At 52.1% G+C, this 20910-nt stretch overlaps 7 protein-coding genes across 7 annotated transcripts; 3 read left to right on the plus strand and 4 right to left on the minus strand.

Moving 5' to 3' along the window:
* Positions 1-756: 756 nt before the first annotated feature.
* On the minus strand, positions 757-3175 carry J4E90_007381 (uncharacterized protein; the record flags this gene model as incomplete). The annotated part of the gene is made up of 2 exons (XM_051436920.1): positions 757-2941; positions 3060-3175. The coding sequence occupies 2 exons, from the start codon at positions 3173-3175 to the stop codon at positions 757-759; spliced, it is 2301 nt and encodes a 766-aa protein (XP_051289666.1).
* Positions 3176-3505: 330 nt separating this feature from the next.
* Positions 3506-3808, plus strand: DPH3 (Diphthamide biosynthesis protein 3; the record flags this gene model as incomplete). Its single annotated transcript, XM_051436921.1, has 2 exons — positions 3506-3700; positions 3752-3808. The coding sequence occupies 2 exons, from the start codon at positions 3506-3508 to the stop codon at positions 3806-3808; spliced, it is 252 nt and encodes an 83-aa protein (XP_051289667.1).
* A 323-nt stretch (positions 3809-4131) lies between these two features.
* On the minus strand, positions 4132-4786 carry J4E90_007383 (uncharacterized protein; the record flags this gene model as incomplete). The annotated part of the gene is made up of 2 exons (XM_051436922.1): positions 4132-4389; positions 4442-4786. 2 exons carry the CDS (start codon positions 4784-4786, stop codon positions 4132-4134), a joined length of 603 nt encoding a protein of 200 aa, XP_051289668.1.
* Positions 4787-4976: 190 nt separating this feature from the next.
* J4E90_007384 (uncharacterized protein) lies at positions 4977-5680 on the plus strand (the record flags this gene model as incomplete). The annotated part of the gene is made up of 3 exons (XM_051436923.1): positions 4977-5045; positions 5104-5186; positions 5236-5680. The coding sequence occupies 3 exons, from the start codon at positions 4977-4979 to the stop codon at positions 5678-5680; spliced, it is 597 nt and encodes a 198-aa protein (XP_051289669.1).
* Positions 5681-6430: 750 nt separating this feature from the next.
* Positions 6431-7439, plus strand: J4E90_007385 (uncharacterized protein; the record flags this gene model as incomplete). Its single annotated transcript, XM_051436924.1, has 3 exons — positions 6431-6886; positions 6936-7211; positions 7263-7439. 3 exons carry the CDS (start codon positions 6431-6433, stop codon positions 7437-7439), a joined length of 909 nt encoding a protein of 302 aa, XP_051289670.1.
* Positions 7440-16390: 8951 nt separating this feature from the next.
* Positions 16391-16861, minus strand: J4E90_007386 (uncharacterized protein; the record flags this gene model as incomplete). The annotated part of the gene is made up of 1 exon (XM_051436925.1): positions 16391-16861. One exon carries the CDS (start codon positions 16859-16861, stop codon positions 16391-16393), a length of 471 nt encoding a protein of 156 aa, XP_051289671.1.
* A 1232-nt stretch (positions 16862-18093) lies between these two features.
* Positions 18094-19197, minus strand: J4E90_007387 (uncharacterized protein; the record flags this gene model as incomplete). The annotated part of the gene is made up of 1 exon (XM_051436926.1): positions 18094-19197. One exon carries the CDS (start codon positions 19195-19197, stop codon positions 18094-18096), a length of 1104 nt encoding a protein of 367 aa, XP_051289672.1.
* Between the last annotated feature and the right edge of the window lie 1713 nt (positions 19198-20910).

The following is a 20910-nucleotide window of genomic DNA, read 5'->3' on the forward strand; positions in this document are numbered from 1 at the left end:
ATGCTGGGCTTTTTGTGTTTCGCGCGCCTCGTTACGATTGTTCAGACTGCTTTTGCTGTTACAAAGGCGTTGAGTTCTATTTCCATCGCAGCACGCGACATCTCGAGGACGAGTTGTTTCGAAACATCCCTAATCACAGCTTCCAACCAAAAATGCGGCCTGCATATTAAGGCCATTTTGATAGGAACGGCTCAATATTAGCACGCGGCGTCTTCCACCGTTCTGAGACGCCGGTGGGCGGACCCCTGACGCTAGCCGTGATGGGGCTAGGCTATCACCTCGATCATGAATGTTTCCGTCGACGAGGAAATGTACCTGTCGATCTTGCTGCTCATCCTCGCCCATCGCTGCTTTTGCGTTTGATGAGAGCGCGCGCGGATAGGGGTCTGCAGACGTCATACCCCGAGAAAGTCAGCAGTACGATGCGATTGTACACATTTCGCTCAGTGAACATGATGTGAGAAAGTTCGTATTCGCTAATCTAGTGACGAGTAGAAATCCGGGGTATATCGTGTTGCTCTAGAGTCGTTAGTGATGCCGCGTTGCCGGCGATTGCAACACTGACCCCATATTACACACCTCCAACGCCAGACATGCCTTCAAGTCAACCAAGAAAAATCTAAACAGACCTGCAGCCTACATTAATATGAAAACGTACCAGATAGGTGACCTGGCGTCGATGTAGGCACTATACCTGTTCAGTTTTTTTCTTGTATGAGGTGCCTTCTCCGAAATTGATATGTGCCAAATCGAGCCTTACTTCACCCTGCCCATGATTGGATCAGGAGGCGCATCGTCTGCTATAGGTTCTGCGGCCTTTGCTTTAACCGCGTTCAACATGCCCCGGTCAAAGTCATCCCTTGTTCTCAAAACAGCTTCCACCCATGTAATACTAACATCCCGATAAGCATTCTTGAACTCCACATACGCAAACTGCACCTGCGACTTGTCGCATTCCAGCAGCTTGAGGAACTGTTGCACAGCGCGCCATCGGTCCTTGATATCGCGACCTTGCTCACCAAACGACACAAACCACTCGAACGCTGTGTAAAGGTCGTCTTTCATCTTGTCTGCAAACTGATCCGTCCTCTTGAACTTGGCACCCTTGTTGCGCACAGCCCCGAGATATTGAACCAGCAGCTCGTCAGCGAGAGAATCGATGATAAGATCCTGTAGCGAGCGGTGGATCCTAGGGAGAAACTCATCCACGTAGTCTTTAAACGTTGTGATGATCGATGCCATATCCTGCCTCGAGTACCACTCGACGGTGAAGAATTTGGAAAGCACAGGCTTAAGATCGACCATGAAGATGAGCTCGCTAAAGACTTGTATGCAGTGCGATGAAATGTCAATATAGCCGTTCTTGGCCTCGTCCACATTCTTGGCCAGCTTGTCGATCATGTAATCCTGGGAGACGATAGGCGTGACTTCACGCTCAAAGACGCTTAGGAAGGAGGCTTGACCACTGCCGTCAATGTCATCGTCAATGCAGATGATCTGGTCGTTTGCAAGAGCGATGAGCCACTCCTGCAAGACATATATATCATCTTCATCTTGCGCGGGAGTAGGTCCGAGGTATTTGGCCTTTTCTTCGTCGATCAGTTGCGTCCATATACGCTGGCGAGACAATAGGGCACGGAACATGGAGTCGACTACACCATCAGCAACGTCGGGACGCTGACTACTGGCAGCGACACCGATGTTCTGGCTGAAAAGCGTCCAGACGTCTCCAAGAGCCTTCGTTTGGAGGATACCGTCAAAGTTGGTCTCATATGCAGTTTTGTCTTGCTGCACGAACCTCTGCCTATCCTGTGTATTGATGCGTTCCATGTATTGATCCACAGCCTGGATGATAACGGAGCGGTAGGTACGTATCAGCTCGGGACTGCGGTTGTCGATGACATGTGGCTGTAGTTGCTCTTCCGAGTACCCAAGCTTCTGCATCTTGATGTAGTACTTGTCCACCCAGTTGATGACAGCCAGCAGGTATTGCGGCCCAAGAGCTTCGTCATCGGCAAACTCCATGAGGAAGTCGTGCATCTGCTTGTGGTAGATATTGGTGTATGTGTCAAAGATCTTCCACTTCTTCGGCATGAGCTCGACCATACCCAGCTTGACTGTGTTCAGGTTGTTGAAATACCACTTGAAGTACTTTTCGACCTTCTCGGGGTCTTCTTGGAATTGTTCTCTCACTCCGTCCATCTCTGCCTTGCAAACATATTCGATGGAGGTAATGAACTTCTCCTTGTAGCCGCGAAGCTCCTTGGGCCCTTGTGTGATGGACTTGAAGCGAGAAGCGAGATCTCCGAACTCTCTCTGCGCATCTTGCAGCGCTTTGATCTTCTTGTCCGTCTTCTCTTCTTCCTCAATCACGACGGCCAAGCGGACCACCATGCCTACGTTGTCGGTCTGCACCAACTGTATGAGGTTTATGCACGCCTCGCCGATATGCCTGTCAAACCACTCTACGACATCGTCCAAGCGCGCGAAGAGGTCCTGCACCGTGATACCACTCTCTAGTGTGAGGTTATCGATGAGTTCGGTGGAAGAGTCGCTGTTCTTGATCTGGCCCATGGCTTCGTCGCGGATGTCTCGTAGTTGGGTCAGACCGTAGTGTACTTGTAGCAGGTTCGGCTGGTTCGCGGGGTCTTCGTCGTCCTGTGCCAGCAGGATCTCGAGGTTCTCCAGGCGCTCCTCAAAGGCCTCGATGTCATTGCGCATCTTCTCCACCGATTCAAAGTTCTTGTGTGTTTGCGCAACCAGGTTGATGTGCGGGAAGTCCTGAATCATATTCTGGGCCTCGGCGCATAGCTTGTCTATCTTCATCATCTCCTCTTTGATCAGGTTGACGGTGCGCTGGCCCTCGGTGATGCTGCTCATGCCCGACTGGGTCAACTCGAGCTGCTCTTTCAGCCCATGTCGGAGTTGGCCATCTATCAAGCTGTTAGCACGAATAATAAGATGTCTTAGAACCGCGCTGGCAAAGCATAGCAAGGGAGCTACATACTAGTAATAAGTTAGCAAGATATCTTGAAAGCTGTTCGTGGCGGCTACTTTACCCTACAGCAGCCTTCTTGCGCATAAACTCGGCTTTCAGCGCCGGTATCTTGTCGAGGTCCTCTGGGTGTCGCAGCAGCTCTGCGAGCTTCACCGTGGCGGACTCGACGTCGCCCATGGTTCTAGACGTGCTGAACACCCTAGAGCCTACGTTGACGTTAGATCACCCACTTTGAAGGTTTTTGTCTTGATGTAGTCTGCAAACCTGTTCAGTTTTTTTCGTGTATCAGGTGCGCGCCCATGGTAGGGTGCAGATGGAAGTCGCGGACGGGGTAGGCGGGCGGCCTCGACGTTACGGTACGTGTTCGGAGCTTCTGGTGATGTGAATGGACGGGCGGATCAATGCAGGTCCATGGCTAGCGTGCCGGCCAAAGGTTCCCACCCCGCCACTTCCTCGCGCTGTCGCCGACAAACTCAATCGCTCTTTCCACGCGCACACCTACCCAACATGGCCGACGAAGAACTCAACCTCTACGACGAGATCGAAATCGAAGACTGCTTCTATGACGAGACGCTGCAAATCTACCACCACCCGTGCCCATGCGGCGACCGTTTTGAGATCTCCATCTACGACATGCGCGACGGAGAGGACATAGCGCGTTGTCCCAGTTGTAGTCTGATGATACGCATTATCTTCGACCCGGTATGTCCTCTACTCAGTACATGGCGAGACTTGAGCACTGACATGTTGCAGTCCGATCTCCCACCAGAGAACGACGATGCACCCAAGAGCGTCGCGATTACCGCCTAGGTTCCTCGACTATCATTTCATACCACCTTACGAGGTTCCATACCATGTCTCCCAGTATCTACGGCGTTAAAATGCATATATCGGCGTTTGGGGGAAGTTGGCTATACAACGTGGTCGCAGTCTGGCAAAGACCAGAGATATACCACATGGGATGTTTGGGGAAGCAGAGTTGGGAATGCGCAATCATAAATTGTTGTCGCTTTTCGCTGTTTGCTACCGTATCATCGTGTATACTCTCCTGGCCAGAAGAGACTATCTGTCCAAATGTGCTCTGCGACGGGACGACGTACTAGAGCATGTGCTACAGACCATAGCCCACTCCATTAACGCGGGACCTGGTCATCTACACTGACGTCAACGCCCAGCTCTTTCCTGAGAATCTCAGTGAGCGAGCTGCCGTCCCTCATGTATACCCAGTCGCCGATGCCACCGCCCTCCTTGAAGTCCATGCCCTCTTGTGCGACGACCCAGTCGAATCGCTTCGGTCCGGAGATTGGGGAACTGAGCCAGATCTGCTTGTTCGGGGGTTGTTTGTTCAGTACGAATGTGTTCTCTTGGAAAGTGACTTCGAGCACGCCAGCCTGCAACCGAATTAGTATCCAATCTGAGTTCTGCTGCGTAATCGTGACTTACGGAGTAGTCTACTTCGATGGCTGGGTCATTCTCCTGAGCCTCCTCTAACCTCTGTACCAGCTCGCCCAGGTAGTAGTCTGCGCGCTCGTGGAATTCTTCTATTGAGAGCTCCGTGGGTTTGCCAGGTTCGTCGTGGGCTTCACTCTCCTTGGGCTTCGGGTCCTCCTCACCAGGCATAATACCCACCCTCATGCCCATTGACACGTGGAAGCTGCGAACGGGGGTAGCATGGCTGATGGCAGGAGCTCGGCTGGCGATGATGCAATTGGCGGGCGACTGGACGCGGAGGGAAGATCGGGCGGCGCGACGAACGGCGGTGCTGACGAATCGAGTAGCTGGCTTCATTGTGACTGGATTGGATGGGTTGGTGCACTTGAGAGGATTGTTGGTGGTGGAAGTTGCGGAGCAGCGGGAGAGTCTTCTGTTCCTGGGCTGGACGCAAGCTGGAGGAGCATGGACCCTCGCGCGCCTCCCCGCATCCTTCGGTGGGACATGTCCAACGCCAGTGTGCGCCTCACCACCACCTATCCACACCATGATCAACGCCGTCCTCGTCTTCAACAATGCCGGCCAGCCGCGACTGACCAAGTTCTACACACAGCTGGTACATTACACGTGACCTGACATTGCGCTCCAGGGCTCCCGCACTCACCACCGTCCAGGAAACCAGCGTCCAGCAGCGCCTCATCTCCGAGATCTTCACCCTCGTCGCCAACCGCCCAAACTCAGCATGTAACTTCCTACCGTATGTCTTGTCATAGTCTCACTCCATGCTGTTCCTAATGCACGTCTAGCCTTCCACCGCTCCTTGCCAGCAGCTCCAAATCCAGCACGCCCACGACTCCCCACAACGACACACCTTCCCTCGTCACCTACCGCCACTACGCGACCCTCTACTTCATCGTCATATCTACATCCACCGAATCACCTCTCGCGCTTCTCGATCTCATCCAGGTCTTCGTCCAAGCGCTCGATGGTCTTTTCGAAAACGTTTGCGAGCTGGATCTGATCTTCAACTTCGAGACATTACATGCGACACTGGGTGAGATGATAGTGGGCGGAGTCGTGGTAGAGACGCAGTTGGACAAAGTCATTCAAGGCGTCAAGGCACAGGGAAGAGTCGCCAAGAGACCTGTCAACGAAGGCAAGAACATTGGCGGCGGTGGCGGCGGCGGTGTTATGGGCGGACTGACCTTCGGCGGTCTAGGAAGGGGCGATGGCATGTGGGCTGGAAGATGAAGAAGAGAGTTCGAGGTCAAGATCCGCGAAGCCAGAAGCGTCGCGCTCGAAGCGTTGGGCGCCCCGAACAGCCCAACCGCTTACATACACAGCCTCGATAGTTCAAGAGCAACGACCCAACGGCGAAACCAGAGCTCACCAAGCGCACCGGCCGCCTCAACGTCTAGATCTGGACCCGGCGCATCAGCATGGCACCCACAGTCAGTATCGTGTCAGACTCCTCGGCACTACTCAACCCCCCTCATACTGTCCGCACAGGCTCGGCGGACTCGCAAACAATTCTTCCATGTCGCATGCGACCTCTATACATATAGCGCGCCTGCTTGCCTGTCCTGTGGGGTTACTGTTGTAAATTTCCCCGGACCGGGTAAACACATGGTAAAGGTCAAGGGTCGGTATATGTTCGAAACGTCGCGCCTGGAACCAATGCCGAGCTAGGATTAATGGAAACAAGCTTTTAATTTACCGCTCACTAGTTCGTTCCAAGTCCCACTAGAGGGCGAATGACAACTGTCAGCCCTTCATCTACGTTGTGGCGCCGAAGATGTGGGGAGAAACACTTTAGTCGAGAACTGCGTGACCTCATCTCCGCTACTGCTGATTGCTGGATAGTTTCGGGGAGATCGTTTCAATGCAGACCGCATCCCTTGAACCGCACGCACGCTCCGGCTGAAGACAAGCTTTATAAGAAGGTCTGTATCCCAAGACTCTTGGATTCCCCACCGCGTTCATTCATTCCAAGTCAACACCATGCGCTTCCTCACTGCTGTCACCAGCTTCCTATCCGTAGCTGCGGCTGCAACCACTGACATCGCCAAGCGTGCCGTGACACCTGGCGCTCTCTCCCAGGTCACCTCCTTTGGTGCTGCGCCCACCAAGGCTGGCTTCTACATCTACGTGCCTAAGAAGCTTGCGGCGTCGCCAGGAGTTATTGTCGCTATCCACTACTGCACTGGTACCGCACAGGCATACTACACCGGTAGCCCTTACGCCAAGTTGTCTGAGCAGTATGGCTTCATTGTCATCTACCCAGAGTCCCCTCACGAGGGCAAGTGCTGGGATGTCAGCAGCAAGGCCACTCTGAGCCACGAGGGAGGAGGAGACAGCAACACCATTGCCAACATGGTCAAGTGGACAGTCAAGCAGTACAAGGCCGACTCGTCCAAGGTCTTCGTTACCGGTTCCAGCAGTGGCGCCATGATGACCGTACGTTTGATGGAGTCCTGATCATGTCATAATTGCTAACCCCCTTCAGAACGTCATGGCCGCTACCTACCCTGACATCTTCAAGGCCGCCATCCCCTACTCCGGTGTCGCTGCCGGTTGCTTCGCCTCCGCCGCCAACGGAGTCGACGCCTGGAACAGCACCTGCGCCCAGGGTAACTCCATCGCCACTCCCCAAGCCTGGGCCACCGTGGTCAAGAACATGTACCCCAGCTACACTGGTGCCCGCCCCAAGATGCAGGTCTACCACGGCAGCGCCGACACCACTCTGCGCCCCCAGAACTACCAGGAGACCATGAAGGAATGGGTAAGTCTCACGATCTAAGTTCTCGAGTGATCACGTGCTAACGGTGTATAGGCTGGCGTTTTCGGCTACAACTACGACAAGCCCCAGAGCACCAAGGCCAACGACCCCCAGAGCGGATACACCAGGACCGTCTACGGTCCCAACGTCGAGGGTATCTACGCTGCTGGTGTCGGCCACACCGTTCCCATTCGGGGTGCCGACGACATGAAGTTCTTCGGCTTTGCTTAGACGCATCGAAAATGAAGAGCTACCATACACTACAGCCAAGCCTCATGGCAGTCACCAACAAGTCAATGTACATATTCGTGACTACACACATCACACTGCATTCTCACCGTGTTTACTTTTACATTTTTTTCATTGCTGACCTACCATGTTCTACGTTTTTTCTTCTTTTCAGGCACTTGGGTAGCTTCTACGCTCTTGCTCCGGCGATGGCGAGACCAGAAACTCCTTCGCTTCGGGGACTTGTCATCGGCATCGTCAAGATTGTCCCAGCTGAACTTACTTTGAAGTTGTGGTTTCGGCTCACATACAGTCTTTTCCTCGAAACCGCTGTCACGTCGCTCAAGAGGCGGTAGCGAAGGCTTGTAAGGTGGCAGGGGTTTAGTATCAGTATACGTACCTGGATGCTTATGTCGCGATGTGTGGATGTCAGAAGGATGCTGATCTTCATCATACATCCTTTCAAACTTCCGCATCTCCTCATTGAACTCGGCGATATACCTCGCTGGAATGGCTTCTTCATCTGAATCCTCATCTTCGCCCAGCCTGGTCCAAGACTCCTGTGGATTATCAAGTGCCCGCATCCTATCAAACCCTTCATCAGTGAAATCAAAGCCCGCACCTAGAGCCGCACGCGTAGCAAACTTCGCGGCAGATATCTCCGCCCGGCGCTCACGGCTCAAGTTACCTTGCTTTTGATACGCCGTCTTTGGTATCATGTTTCGGGTCGAGGAGAGAGAGGGTTGCGCGAAATGCGCTTCTAGGCGATAGCGATGTTGTTGCTTGACTAGGTAGCGGTATTCGTCATTTGGGAGGTAGTCTGGAGGTATGGACGGCCGGTAGTGGAGTGCGGGGTGGTATGTTGGGGATGATGTGGATGTGGGGTAGTATGCTGGTGGGGTGAAGGTGTAGGAAAGTGGAGACGCCATTCTTAGGTAATCCTTTTGTAGTTGGGAGATTGGTTGTGGTGATGAAGGCGTTTGGTTCTGTTGTTAGTTTTGTCTGGGATGTGCGGTTCAAATTGAGAGACATGTCTATGGGCGGGCATGGGACGTGTTATGTGTGTATATTGCTGTTGTGGCATGACTCGAGTCTCGTTGAGAAAGTACTATGTGGGGTTTGGGTGAATGTTCGGGGAGGGTGGTGGAAGATGGAATGATACTGTACACACTCACGGGAGTGTTCTCTGGGGTGGCGGAAGATGGAATGATACTGTACACACTCACGGGAGTGTTCTCTGGGGTGGCTTATTTGTTTGATGATCGAAAGCCGCATTTCTACGTCAATGGGTCACAAACAATATCGAGTTCCCAGTTTGCTTCTATCGAAGTCTCACGAGTTGCGTCTCTGTGGACGACTAGTACCTATGAATAAACCAGCCCCATTGTGGTGTACCCGGCTTTCGAACTTTCGGTATCTGTAGAGATGATGATCTGTGTCTTCCCTCATGATTTGGTTGTTATTCGATTTTGTACGCAATGCGCATGAGGCTAGCGAAGCACAAGGAAGTCGTGGAGCTTGACAGCAATGACGTCATCGCCCTTTCCCAACCTCCCGAGGTCATCGATCAAAGCGGCGCCAAATTTCAGCTTTCAGGTTATTTCCTGCACTTCATACTGCGAACTCGAATCGCTCAGCATTAGATATACGCAAAGATGGCTGCCCGCGTCCATGAAGGTTCTCGCATCTTGTTATGGGTATGCAATATTCCACGGTGGCGATGAGGGCTAAATTTCGGCTGTATCGGCGATCTGTTGCTTGACAACATCACCTGTGACAAGGTGCGCAATGCTTGTTTAAGCATCGTTACTTATCCAGCGGTTCTCACTGCACTAGAGTATTTCGACCAAAGCACAACAAGATTGAGCATGGCATCCTCAGCAATCAATGGAGATCGAGCGCTAGATCTCACAGAGGCCGTTGTCACACTTCAGCAAACGACAAGGAAATTTATCGCAGACACCAGAGCAGGGCGTGAGGGGTTCGTTTTAAGACCCTTCTCTTCCGCTGATGATGAGAACGTCACGGGAAATATGCTTATCATAACCTCGCCTGACAAAGAGATCAAGACTCACCTGGAAGCTCTGGAAATGCAACTACGGGTGTTGGAACAACGATTGCGATCACGAGGAGACTGGCATTCATCAGATCAATTACTCAATATATCACTACCAACTATCCTCGACATCATCGACCTCTCAAACGCGATCACGCTGCTCGACCAATTGATCACCTCTACAAGCCCCGGTGAACAGACTACCCCACAGCAGACCTTGTCAGCGTATTCTTGGACTTGGGATCCTGCCTGGCATGAGTTCTACACATACATACCCTCTCAGCAAACATACCTTTATCTTTCGCGCTGGAAGTTGAATGAGATCAGGAACGTTTGGGAGCATGTGAGCATGGCTGGTGTAAATCTGATGCCGGATGTCGCGGTAGAAATGCTAGGTGCGTGGGAAGACTGGACCTGGGATTCAACGTGGAAACAGTGGTACCTGGACGTCGCCGAAAACGACACCGAGGAAAAGAGTCAAATTTTCGCAAGCCCATGGCGTGTACAAGGAGATGGTGAATGGGTCTATGTTGGCAGGATAGGCGGCGTCCACTAAGAAGAGTTGACGATTTGGTATCAAAACGACACCCTGAACGATACCGAAGTATCCTCAACGATGTACAGGCTGTTAAACACCCAGTCACTTCGGCAGTGTGCGTGAAAGGCGCATGTGAGACCTCAGAATCAGACATCATGTGCCAGACAAAGCGCGCATGTTCTACCCGCACAATGTGGTATCAGTACTATATCCCAGCGTTCACCCGCCTATTCACCATTCTCAGACGGCGTGAATACATGTTCCAAGAACGGGGATAAAGGACGATGAACGGTCGAGCAAACACACGCGTGGTTACACGGACCGAAACATATGCGACACTCCAACCCACAGCGCAAGAGGACTACTTCTCTTATCACCCGAAGACCAATCCTCGTAGCAAACCGGTCCTTCAGCGTCCGCATATTCCGACTCCACTGCATGTAAGCTACACGAACTGTTCGCCGCTCGCTGCAGGCCCGGCAGGATGGAAGTATACGCCGTTATCTGCGCGCACTCCTGGACTTGAGTCGTTTCGTCACGATCACGGGGTAAAATTCAGGACACGTCTTTCATTTCGAGCTGTTGTGCTGAATTGCCGTTGGGATTTGTTGTGGGACGAGGATGAGATGCCGGCCAGGGTGATCGGTCGCTGTCAAATGTACATCGACGAAAAGTACGAGTCTGTTGAATGGAGACTGGCGAAATGCGGACGAGTTTTGTGTGGGTTCTTAGGTTGGCCTTGGCGGAAGCTATCCTATCGGCGGCTGACATTGGAGGAGGTAGATGAGCTTCTTCCAAGTTTCTATCGCGACGATCTTGAGTCTGGGCTTTCGCATGATATAGAAGATGTTCAGGCTTTCGTTAACCATGCAGTTTAGCATGCACTGCAAGTGGACGTGCGCGATGTATTGTCTCTTTACCATTAGCAGGTGCATGCAAGGTACATCTTACACGATTGCTCAATCAAATATAAAGGACGCTGTCAATCCTCAAAATGTTGTTTGATACTCAACGCGCAGTGGCTGGTTCTAATTTTCGAAAGCTTGTTGCGAGAGGGACGGAAAGGGGAAGGTGCTTCTCGCGGCTATGACGTAAGCTCTCACTAGCGCCTAACAGGACAGCCCCGATGCACGCGTCCCAGCCTCCTTCTATGACCCTCATCTCAGCATCAATATACCATCCTCCTGACCACGTATTTCATCGTCGTCGCGCACGAATCCTCTGCGATCAGGGCGCAATACCGGTAATGAAGATCTCCGACTTATCAGACAGTGACTCATCCTCAATATCCATCCCTACTTCCGGGCGTCCGCGAGACGCGTCTGGTCGACAGGAGCAATTTCCAGAGAGTCAGCCATGTCACCATACCCATGATCATGTGTCAAGCATCAATAACTATCAGATGCCTTCGCGCGTGATCAGCAGGCGCCACTGATTTTGGGCAATATTGAATCGAGGCAACTACCGGCATGGTTAATCACCAGAGATTCGCCCTCGATATTGGAAGCCCTCTCACCAGCTGCACCCCACAATGCGCTTTCACGGAAATGTGTCATGCAGGGGCTGGCTCACATGCTGATAAACTGCGAGACGATAGAACCATATCCTTACACTCACATTGGTCTGGCTCGCAACTCATCATACGGCGCCATGTTAACTCTCCTTGCAATCGTACTATTTGTACCGTCTATGAACGCGCTACTGCACCATCTCGCAGTTGGCACTACGAATGGGCAGGCGTTGTACTCGCTGGAGACGGACGATGAATCCAGGAGAGTGTATACGATTACGGCAAGAGACGCAGGTGGAGCATCGCCGTCTTTGGCGCTCGACGTACGTGAATTAATCCTCAGTAAAGATCATTCCCGTTGACATATTCGGTAGCGCTCGAAGCAGCACCTGTTCAGCAGTCGTCCGCAGGATGGAACCCTGACCCGCCACTCGATTGCGCCTACATACGAACTCATCAGCGAAGGCACTATGGAGATACCCTCATCATGTTGGTTTTCATTATGGCATCCGCATGCTCCTTCTGACGAATTTAGGCAATACTACGAACTTCCTGTCCCTAAAGCTAGGATCTTCCGTGCACAACACTGCTATATGGGGCAGTGCTAGCACAGGAACTTGCAGTATCGTCTTTGGAGTGTCGCCAGACGGTTATGATACTATTAACTCCCAAGAGATCGCCGGAGACGTACACTCTATTGCATGGGCTCCCAATGGGCGTAACTTGCACGCATTGGACTCACACTCTTCCGGAAGTCTCTTGACGTCAATTACGAACTTCCGTATGTCCGAAGACCCGAATTTGCAGGACGTGGTGGGTATTAATTTCCTTGGTAATGTCACAAGCGCTTCACAAATCGTCGCCCATCCCAGCGAAACCTTAATGTACATCGTCACTAAGGACTCAAACGAGCTGATTGTCGTTTCTTTGGCAGGTGACACCCTCGTGAGCAATTCTACTCCTGTCCTGCGATATAGAATGCTTCCTACTTCTTTGGATGCGACACAGTTTCAATCGTCATCTCTAGCTATTTCTGCGTCTCGAAACACATTGTGGACACTTTCGCAGTCTTCGCTTCAAGCAGTCATTACGGCCTTTACCCTCAATGTCACAACCGGCGAGGTGGTAGATGTCGCTGCCCGAGCGAGCTGGCAGGGAACTGGCGAAGGCCAGCTTACGGCAGCGCCTTTTGATGGTGGCGATGTAGTCGCTATCACAGACTCTCCGACGGGATACATCACTATACTCGGTCTCGACCATTCCACATTGCCAAGCGCCCGCATAGCCGAGGATTTTGGCCTTCACGACTATTTGTATGCCATGCAAGTTGATGAGAGGAAACGCAAAGACATACGAATGGCTGCACCGAAGATCAAGAGCTATGGCCGGGTTCTGGTTGACGATCACATCAACTTAGGCGACTGTGCGTGGATCGATTGAGAATATCCAAGTTCCCTACGTTTCAGTACAGGCAATGTCTTGTTCTCAAACAATGAGCCTTTGATAGCCCCGTCTCCACAAAGCCACTACCGGTCATCAGTTTTACACTCGCATCCTTTGTTTGTTACTCGAATTACATCAAGCTCTTCTGAAGTAGCGGTGCGATGCGATTTCCCAGTCTGAACGGACATTACATATCTATACAACCCGTATTCAAGCACTTGAAGACTTTTTTATATGCCGTATGTTCACATAATAGCGTCATAACATCACTAATGCTTGCAGTCCTAAGCGCCGCCGCGAAGCCGAGACTGCGGCTACTCGCCGAGTACGCGCCAGAAGAGCAGCGGCTGCCGCAGCAGCTACCGTAGTGAACGCCACCAATCCGCTTCTCAGATTTCCGGGAGGTTAGTGAGACGTCTTCTGCAACACGCACGAGTGCTAAAATCATGCAGAAATTAGGAACAGAATCTATCAACTCGTCTTCGATCACTTTATAGCAACTCATCGACCATATATGATCACTCGCAGGGGAGTAGATCCTCACGGCCCTCCCACCGCTCGAATACGTAGATGTCGATATCCGCTGGTTATGAGCGCGCCGAACGGCTTCAATGTCATTCCATGGGCAGACACTGATCCATTGCGGCGTGTCAACGCAGCCACTCAAGCTGCGATACATGATGGGTACTGTGCCATGAAGACAGATTTACTGGTCATTGGGCAAGTATCACGTCAGTTTATGCGTGGTAGGTGTGATGTTCATTACAGTGTGCGAATAAACACTGATCTTACATCGCAACATTTACAGAGTACCGATCCTTCCAGCGCGCTCGCCTCCAACCTTTCGTCACTCTCGATGAGTTTTGGAACTTCGTTCAAATTTTCTACCCGAGCGAAGACCCAGCAGTCGCTAGGAACTATCGTGGTCAGCCCATCACGCTTGCACTACCACGCCATTCCCACCAGATGTATGACATAATGCCACTCTTACGATTCTTCAACCGCGCGCCGTATTTGGAATGCAACATATGGGTTGCTGGCAATGGGGACCAATACAAAATGATCGCACAATCTCTGCGCCAGTACATCTTTCCACCGCGGGGAGACGCCCTAACCATTTCGAAGTTCATGTTCCGTACGTACGGAAGACGAAGGGTTTATGAGGGTAACCTTGATAATTACCATGATATATGGTATTGTGCAGCTTTCAAGGTGATGTTTGATCCTATGTCGCGTCGAGACTGGATGGACGGAAACTTGATAAGCTTCCCCGCTAACCCGCAACGAGCTCTCGCGCGCATGAACAAAGAAAGAACAAGAAGGCAAGATGTTCTGGAATTCCTCGAGGCCGCTGGATTGGACAGTATTAAGGCAAGATGGGAAATGCGTTTCGCCGTATTGGGATAGCGCCGACCATGAAGCTGGTGGCAACGCCCGTGGACATCTTCACTTGCGGACATTCAATCTTATCACAGCCACTCCGATCCGAATCCGCCCAAGCCCTGTTGTCTCCATAGGACGACCGGAGAATCACGCAATGAATCTCATGCAGCTACGAGCGTGAGAGTCCGCATCTGGGCAAATAATTCACTACCTAGGGATATGCTCCAACAAAACCCCTGCCCGCTTTCTCGAAAGGTAGTCACATTCATTATGATCATTCTAGCTCTCTACTATAATTGGCGTGACCACCCGAGCTTCAGATCCCTCTCGTTTCCGCACGTCGATTATAGCCAACACCACCCGCGGTACTCAATTCCACTATCGACTTTCAGAGGAACGCGCTCTGTTTGCTTCACTATGCCGTAAGTACAATACACCCAAGACCACGTTAACCAAGAAAAGCTAAACAGGTCTGCGGCCTACATTAACATAGAAGCATGCAAAGTAGGTAACTTAACGTTGATGTAGGCTCTACACCTGTTTAGCTTTTTTTGTATGAGGTGAGACTACTGTAACAGTAGTTAATAGTGGCCAGGGGCAAGCGTAAGGCTACCAAAGCGCTCGTCAATCCCCACATCAAGCGATGTCGTGCAGCAGACCGCAAAAAATCTCCCAGGACGGTCGATGTATCCCAAGTAGGGGCGAGTTCGCAAGCGCCTAATACGAGCAGTCAAGCTGAAGCAGCTAAAGCGAACAAGGGCAACAGACTGCTGTCTCTACCAGCAGGTAGGTCATATGGTTCAAGAGCGTCACAGCCTACATGGATCTAATCAGTATACAGAACTACGGAACAATATCTACCGATGTGCTGTTGAAGAATGGAAGGCAGAGTGGGGATCGTACAAGCAGGATGAGCTCGCTCCACTATTCGGAGAAAATACGGATGACGCACCTGAAATGGCTCCCCTCAGCCTCTATCCGCCTCTTCCAAATGAAGCCGCACGCGCGCAGTTCCGCTGCATGAAGGAGGACTGCAATGCTCTTGGCCAAGTCTGCCACCTCCTACGCTCGGAATGTCCTTCGCTGCGAAACAGTCTCACTCATGCCTACGTTTCGGTACAATATCTCAGACGGTATCTTGAAACATTCCTCGACCGCTCAGATGGAAGCAGCACGATCGAACCCGTCAATCACCCCGCCAAGATTACGGTCTTCTTCGACAAGAAGCAAACACGTACATTCGATGTTTTGCCACTCATGAGGCTGATGCATCGTGCCCCAACGCTTTCATGCTATGTCTTGACGCTTGACTCCGGGCGTCAAGGCCGATCGCCTCAGCCGCCCTCTTGTGAAGGCCGGAGTATCCATGATGCCGTCTTTGCAGCTCAAGATTCGCTTCGAGCGCATCCTGACCCGGGATTTCTTTGGAGCCTAAATCGCATATCCTTTTCGCCCCGCGGCGTATTGGTCATTGGGGTCAATAAAAACCATGTCAAACACTGGATGAAGGACAACGATGAACAAAAATGGGTTGGTGCTGACTGGAATCGCAAGCGTGGGAAGGGGATAGACAAGAACGGTACGTGGGTGAAGGAAAGGCAGCGGCACACACGGGAGTACCTTGAAGCATCTGGGATGGATATTGAGCTGTTGGAGAAGTGGAAAGTGACTGTGGGTGAAGGGGCAGGTTAGATGTGTAAAGTGTATTCAGCCGTTGAAGCTGCTATAGGGAAGGATAATCTGTCTTCGAGTACAGCTTAGGATCAATATATTTGTCAATTTTGCAACACGACACAAGTTGCAATGGTTCGTGGGCATGTAAATGTGTTCGCGCAATCATGATATTATTGTTCTCTCATATTAAGCAGATCTCTCAAGATCTCAATCCCAGATCCAAAAACGCCTAGCTACCGAGCCAAATCCCAGTGGTATATGCGCATCCCATAAAGTCACTTTTGTTTTCCCTTTTCCGTTTCCCAAGTATTACATCCCCACATCTTCCCCGTGTTTAGCAAGCGAGGCGTCTAGTGGATGCCGTAGGTCTGCTCGTAAGCGTTGCTAACGCTCTTGTGGTGCTCAACAACCTTGTTCTTGAGGGCCCTCCACGCCTTCTGGTAGTTCCTTGGGCCAAGCTCAGCGGCCATCTCCTGCTCGCCAGTAGCAGCGCCCTTGCGAGGTGCCTCGCCGCTCTGCCTGGGGCTGGAAGCGAGGGATGAGCTGCGGGATGCGGAGGGAGAATTGCCGGGGCTGTAGTAGACGGCGAATGCAGAGTTCATTTCGCGGTGGTGCTGCTTGATGGCCTTCCATGCCTTGGCGGCGTTGGTGGGGTTGCGCTGAGTGGAGGAAGGGCCCGCCATGGAGGAGTTGCGGGAGGTTTGTGTGGAGGCTGATGGGGTAGTTGCGGAGGAGCCGGTGTAGTAGGTGTTGTAGGCAGCGTTGACGCTCTCGTGGTGAGCCTTTGCGTGTGCCGCAACGGAGGAGAGGAAGTTGGTCATTTTGATGGTGGTTGTTTGTGTTGTGGTGATGATCGATGTGAGGTAAATGCTCGAGGGTCGATCGATGAATTGATAGTAGTAGTTGCTTTGCTTGGAGGCTGTGGTATGCTTTGCTGTGTGATGCCTTCATCCTCACGTACCCACCCATCCCTTTATACTCCCCCAGCCCATCCCCAGAAACTTCTCTATGACACCCGCCAAGCATCACCGGCCACGCCCTGGGACCAAACCTTTGCCAAAATTTTACTCAGCACACTCTGCGCACGCCCTGCACATGTCGACGAAACGATCGTGAGATTTGAGGCCATGCGGCCGTCTGATTGGCTGCGGGCTGACAAACCCACAGAAGTCTTGTCAACGAACACCTTCACAGGGCGTGAGAGGGTCCGTGCCACCATCATCATGACAATGAGGTGCCCACGCCCTACCCTGGTGCGTCTTTTCCGAAGGCGCGCCGGAGCATTTCCCGTCGGCGGCTAATTTTGGCAGGGCGCATGTGTGTGTAAAGGCGCGGTGACGAGTTTTCGGTCGTGTCCGTTAGCTGCTAGAAGACTGCCTTTGGAGGTATGGCGGGGAAAATCTCTGTTATTGGCTGCCACGCTCCGTCGCACCACGGCGTGTACCTGATCCACGCAGGCCCTTTCCCGCCCCCGAGTTGCCCGTCGGATGCCAAGTTTGCTTCGGTCCTTTTAGTCTAGACGCTGCTGTTGCACTGGGAGTGGATGTTTGTACGTAAAGACCGTGTTTTACCTTGGGCGTATGTCCGTTAACTGTTAGAGAAATGCCTTTGGAGGTTTGGCGACGAGAATTTTTTGTTCGGTGAGCGCTGGGGCGCGTGACGACGGTGTGGATAGGGGGTGTGGTGTGACAGCAAGTGAGTGATTTTTCCGCAAGCTCACGATCGTGTTGCCAGATCTTTCTCGATGCCACGAAGGCGTCATCTGACGACTATCGTGACTCCGAGTCTCGCGGTGTGCCACCAACGATGATTGCGATCAACCCTACAGCGCCGCCCGCCAGCGTCTACCACTCAGCTCTTTCGCGATCAGCATGGAGCCATCGCAATCGCCAGCCTGAAGTACAGACACATTTATTCACGAGAATGGCCAACGGATCGATCAGCGCGCGATGGTGATCTAGGTCAACATCCCAAGTCAAACGCCGCTGAATGCATTGAGAGATCTATCGCGCGAACATCTACAGGTTCAATCTATGCGAATACACCAACCCTTTCATAGTCGGACTGCAAGATACCCCGTACCCCACCATATCAGCAACAGGAAGCCTCCCAACCAATTTTCTGGTATCGCACTACTAGTTCGCGTCGCTCCCGCGATGATCGGTTCTCCTGTGGGGTAAGCATAGCCGTTGCCAGTCGACTGCCCGTGGACATTCCCGCCATCTCCACCCGACCCTGTCCCGAGCGCATCTGGCCCCTTGGTCAATGTGACGACTGTCGTGACCGGTTGAAGACTCATTGTAGTGCCCTGGACGACTACAGCAGTTCCGCTATGCTCGAGGCTCAACGTTGTGCCGTCAACTGTAACGGGGGCGCCTCCAGGGACCAAAGTCGTGCCAGGACTTATCACAATGTAGCCAGCGCGATTCGGCGTATACACATGATCTTTGAAGGTCAAGGCAGCCGCGACTGTGGACGTATACACGTCACCAAACATTGGAGTGATACTGGATGTTTCGCCGTTGATGATGAGTGCCGTAGCGGAAGGTGCGAGAATGAGTGTTGTCTCGGATATAGTCAGGGGCTCGCCGCCAGGAGAAAGAGTTTGGTCTGCAATAATGTATTCTGTCTGCGCATTGGGCGCAATGACTTCGGTACCAATGGTGAGTATTGGTGGGAGTAGGACCGGTGGTTGCGACATGGGCGCGTCTGTGATAGCAGGTTGAAAAGGTTGCAGCGAGATGACGGTAGTCCCCACGACAATCTTGGTCTTGCCTTCTGAGGTCTCTACCACAATAGGTGTGTCCCCAACGGTAACGATCTGACCAGGTGTAAGAGTAAAAGAACTTCCTATCACGAAGTCACCATGACTTGGAGCTTGGCCAATAACAATGTCAGATACCCCAGCTGATATCGTTACCTGCGGAGGGTCTGCTGTTGCCGCTTGTGTCTGTTCTTCTTGTATAGTGGAGCCATGTTGCTCTCCGACTGGGTTATCCAACCACCCTGTAGCAGGTATCTCAAACACTGGCGAGCATCCTCGACACTGCCGCGTAGAACTGAAGTTTGGCTCGCTGATCTCGTGATGCCCATTCGGGTCTCCAATCTGTGTTGCGGCTGGCGGAATCGGTTTCAGCCCTTCAACTGTTGACAGCATTGGCGGCGTCCCTGTGGCATTTCCTTGAGACGTGGTCAACACAGTCGTCACATCCGTCGGTGGTCCGTCGGTGGGAATGAGCAACGGATTTGAGATTGGCAATGGAGCAGTCGGTATGGCTCTAGACGGGGCTAGCGTTGAGGGAATGAGATTTGGCTCCGAGAGCGAAACAGTTTGAATGAGTCCGGGTGGCTGCGAAGGTATCGCGTTGGGGGGAGGTGTTGGGTCTACTGGAGGCGCAAGATCTGTGGGTGCACCAATATTGGAGTCTATTAAACACGACAGGTCAGATCAGCCATCGAACTTTGGGCTAGTCAGCGCCACTCACTTGGTTCCGCTGTCACAGAGTACTGGACTCCCGAGGTGAATTCTGACCCATAGTCGGCTAGCTCTGTATGAAAGTCAGCGCGAATGATTCTAGTGTCCTATGATGGCCAACACCTAATGCATACCCGCCTGTGCTAGCGCGGATGTAACGCCCAGCCAAGTCGCACATAGGCACAAGACATGACACAACCGAAGGTCAGCACCGGAGTACATGATGAAGATGGCTTCAGATACAGAGTATTGTCAAAGAGCCATGATGTGGAAGTGGTGACTGCGAAGAACAGAGGATACAGTCTTACATTACACCCTGGTGACAACCCTTCTCAAAACGCCTAATGCAGGATCTCAGCAAGCAATCAAAGGTAATGAATCGAAAATCTCCGCGTCCTACATATACCGAGGAGATGGCCGGTGACTGAGATAAAGGCTAGGACTGTGGTACACAACATCTACTTAGATTGCTATTGATTAGACTTTCTTGGATTCTGGGGTTACGATTGTGCCGATTGGAAACGCCCGAATGCGGAGATGGCTTTACCCGGAGCGGGAACGCAACCTTATACGTCGGCTGGATGTTTACCAGAGACTGATTCCTTCCAGGTACCTTAGCGAGCCGCACCCCCTGTACCATACCCGTGCTGTCTGCGAAAGTGACGAGGTTATTGTGAACGGACGAATCACGATCGCGCAGATTTCTGATAGAAGTCTTTAACCAGGTCGAAGAAGTTCTAGGACAGGGTTGGAGGAGAAATGCCATGTGCCCGAGCAGCACAATAATGCGCATGATGTGTTGGTCATTTCTAGCGTTTTCGTCAGCTCATCGCAACTTTACGTGACATTGGCTGAGCTTGATCGTCGTAGTTCTGTCACACAGCCGTAGTACAAGCCTGAGATCTCAATACAAACTTGGAATACATGCATTTTCGGTGACGCAAGAGAATTCAGCTGTTGAACACTCAAGCGTTATCGATGACATCCCAAATGTAAAGGTGACTTGTCGACCCAACATGCAGGTTGCGGAAGACCCGTCCGAAGCGCTCGTCGCGGGTGGCGTATGTGACATTCAGCCGGGCCCATTCAGGCGATACACCTTCGATGCAAGGTTGAACGCACGTGGTGAGGACATGTAAGGTGTTCCTAGGTGCTCGCTAGAAACGTCCCTCGATATCCCACCAGGGTCATTCGACACGCGTTCACTGTCCTGCTGATCGCATCTTTCTGGGCACGGAAGAGTCTTTGTAGTGTTGACAACCTGATCAAGTAGCTGCTTTCACGGATGATAGCGGGAGGTTCATGCGTGTAGCCGGTGCGTGCTTCGCTCGCTCCGAGCTACACAAGGGACCGGATCTTTGTGTGTTGGACAAGGGAAGATCTTTGAGCTGCTTT

This window comes from Alternaria incomplexa, assembly GCF_024043165.1.
Source record: "Alternaria incomplexa strain BMP 0042 chromosome Unknown scaffold_10, whole genome shotgun sequence".
Taxonomy (NCBI): Eukaryota; Fungi; Ascomycota; class Dothideomycetes; order Pleosporales; family Pleosporaceae; genus Alternaria; species Alternaria incomplexa.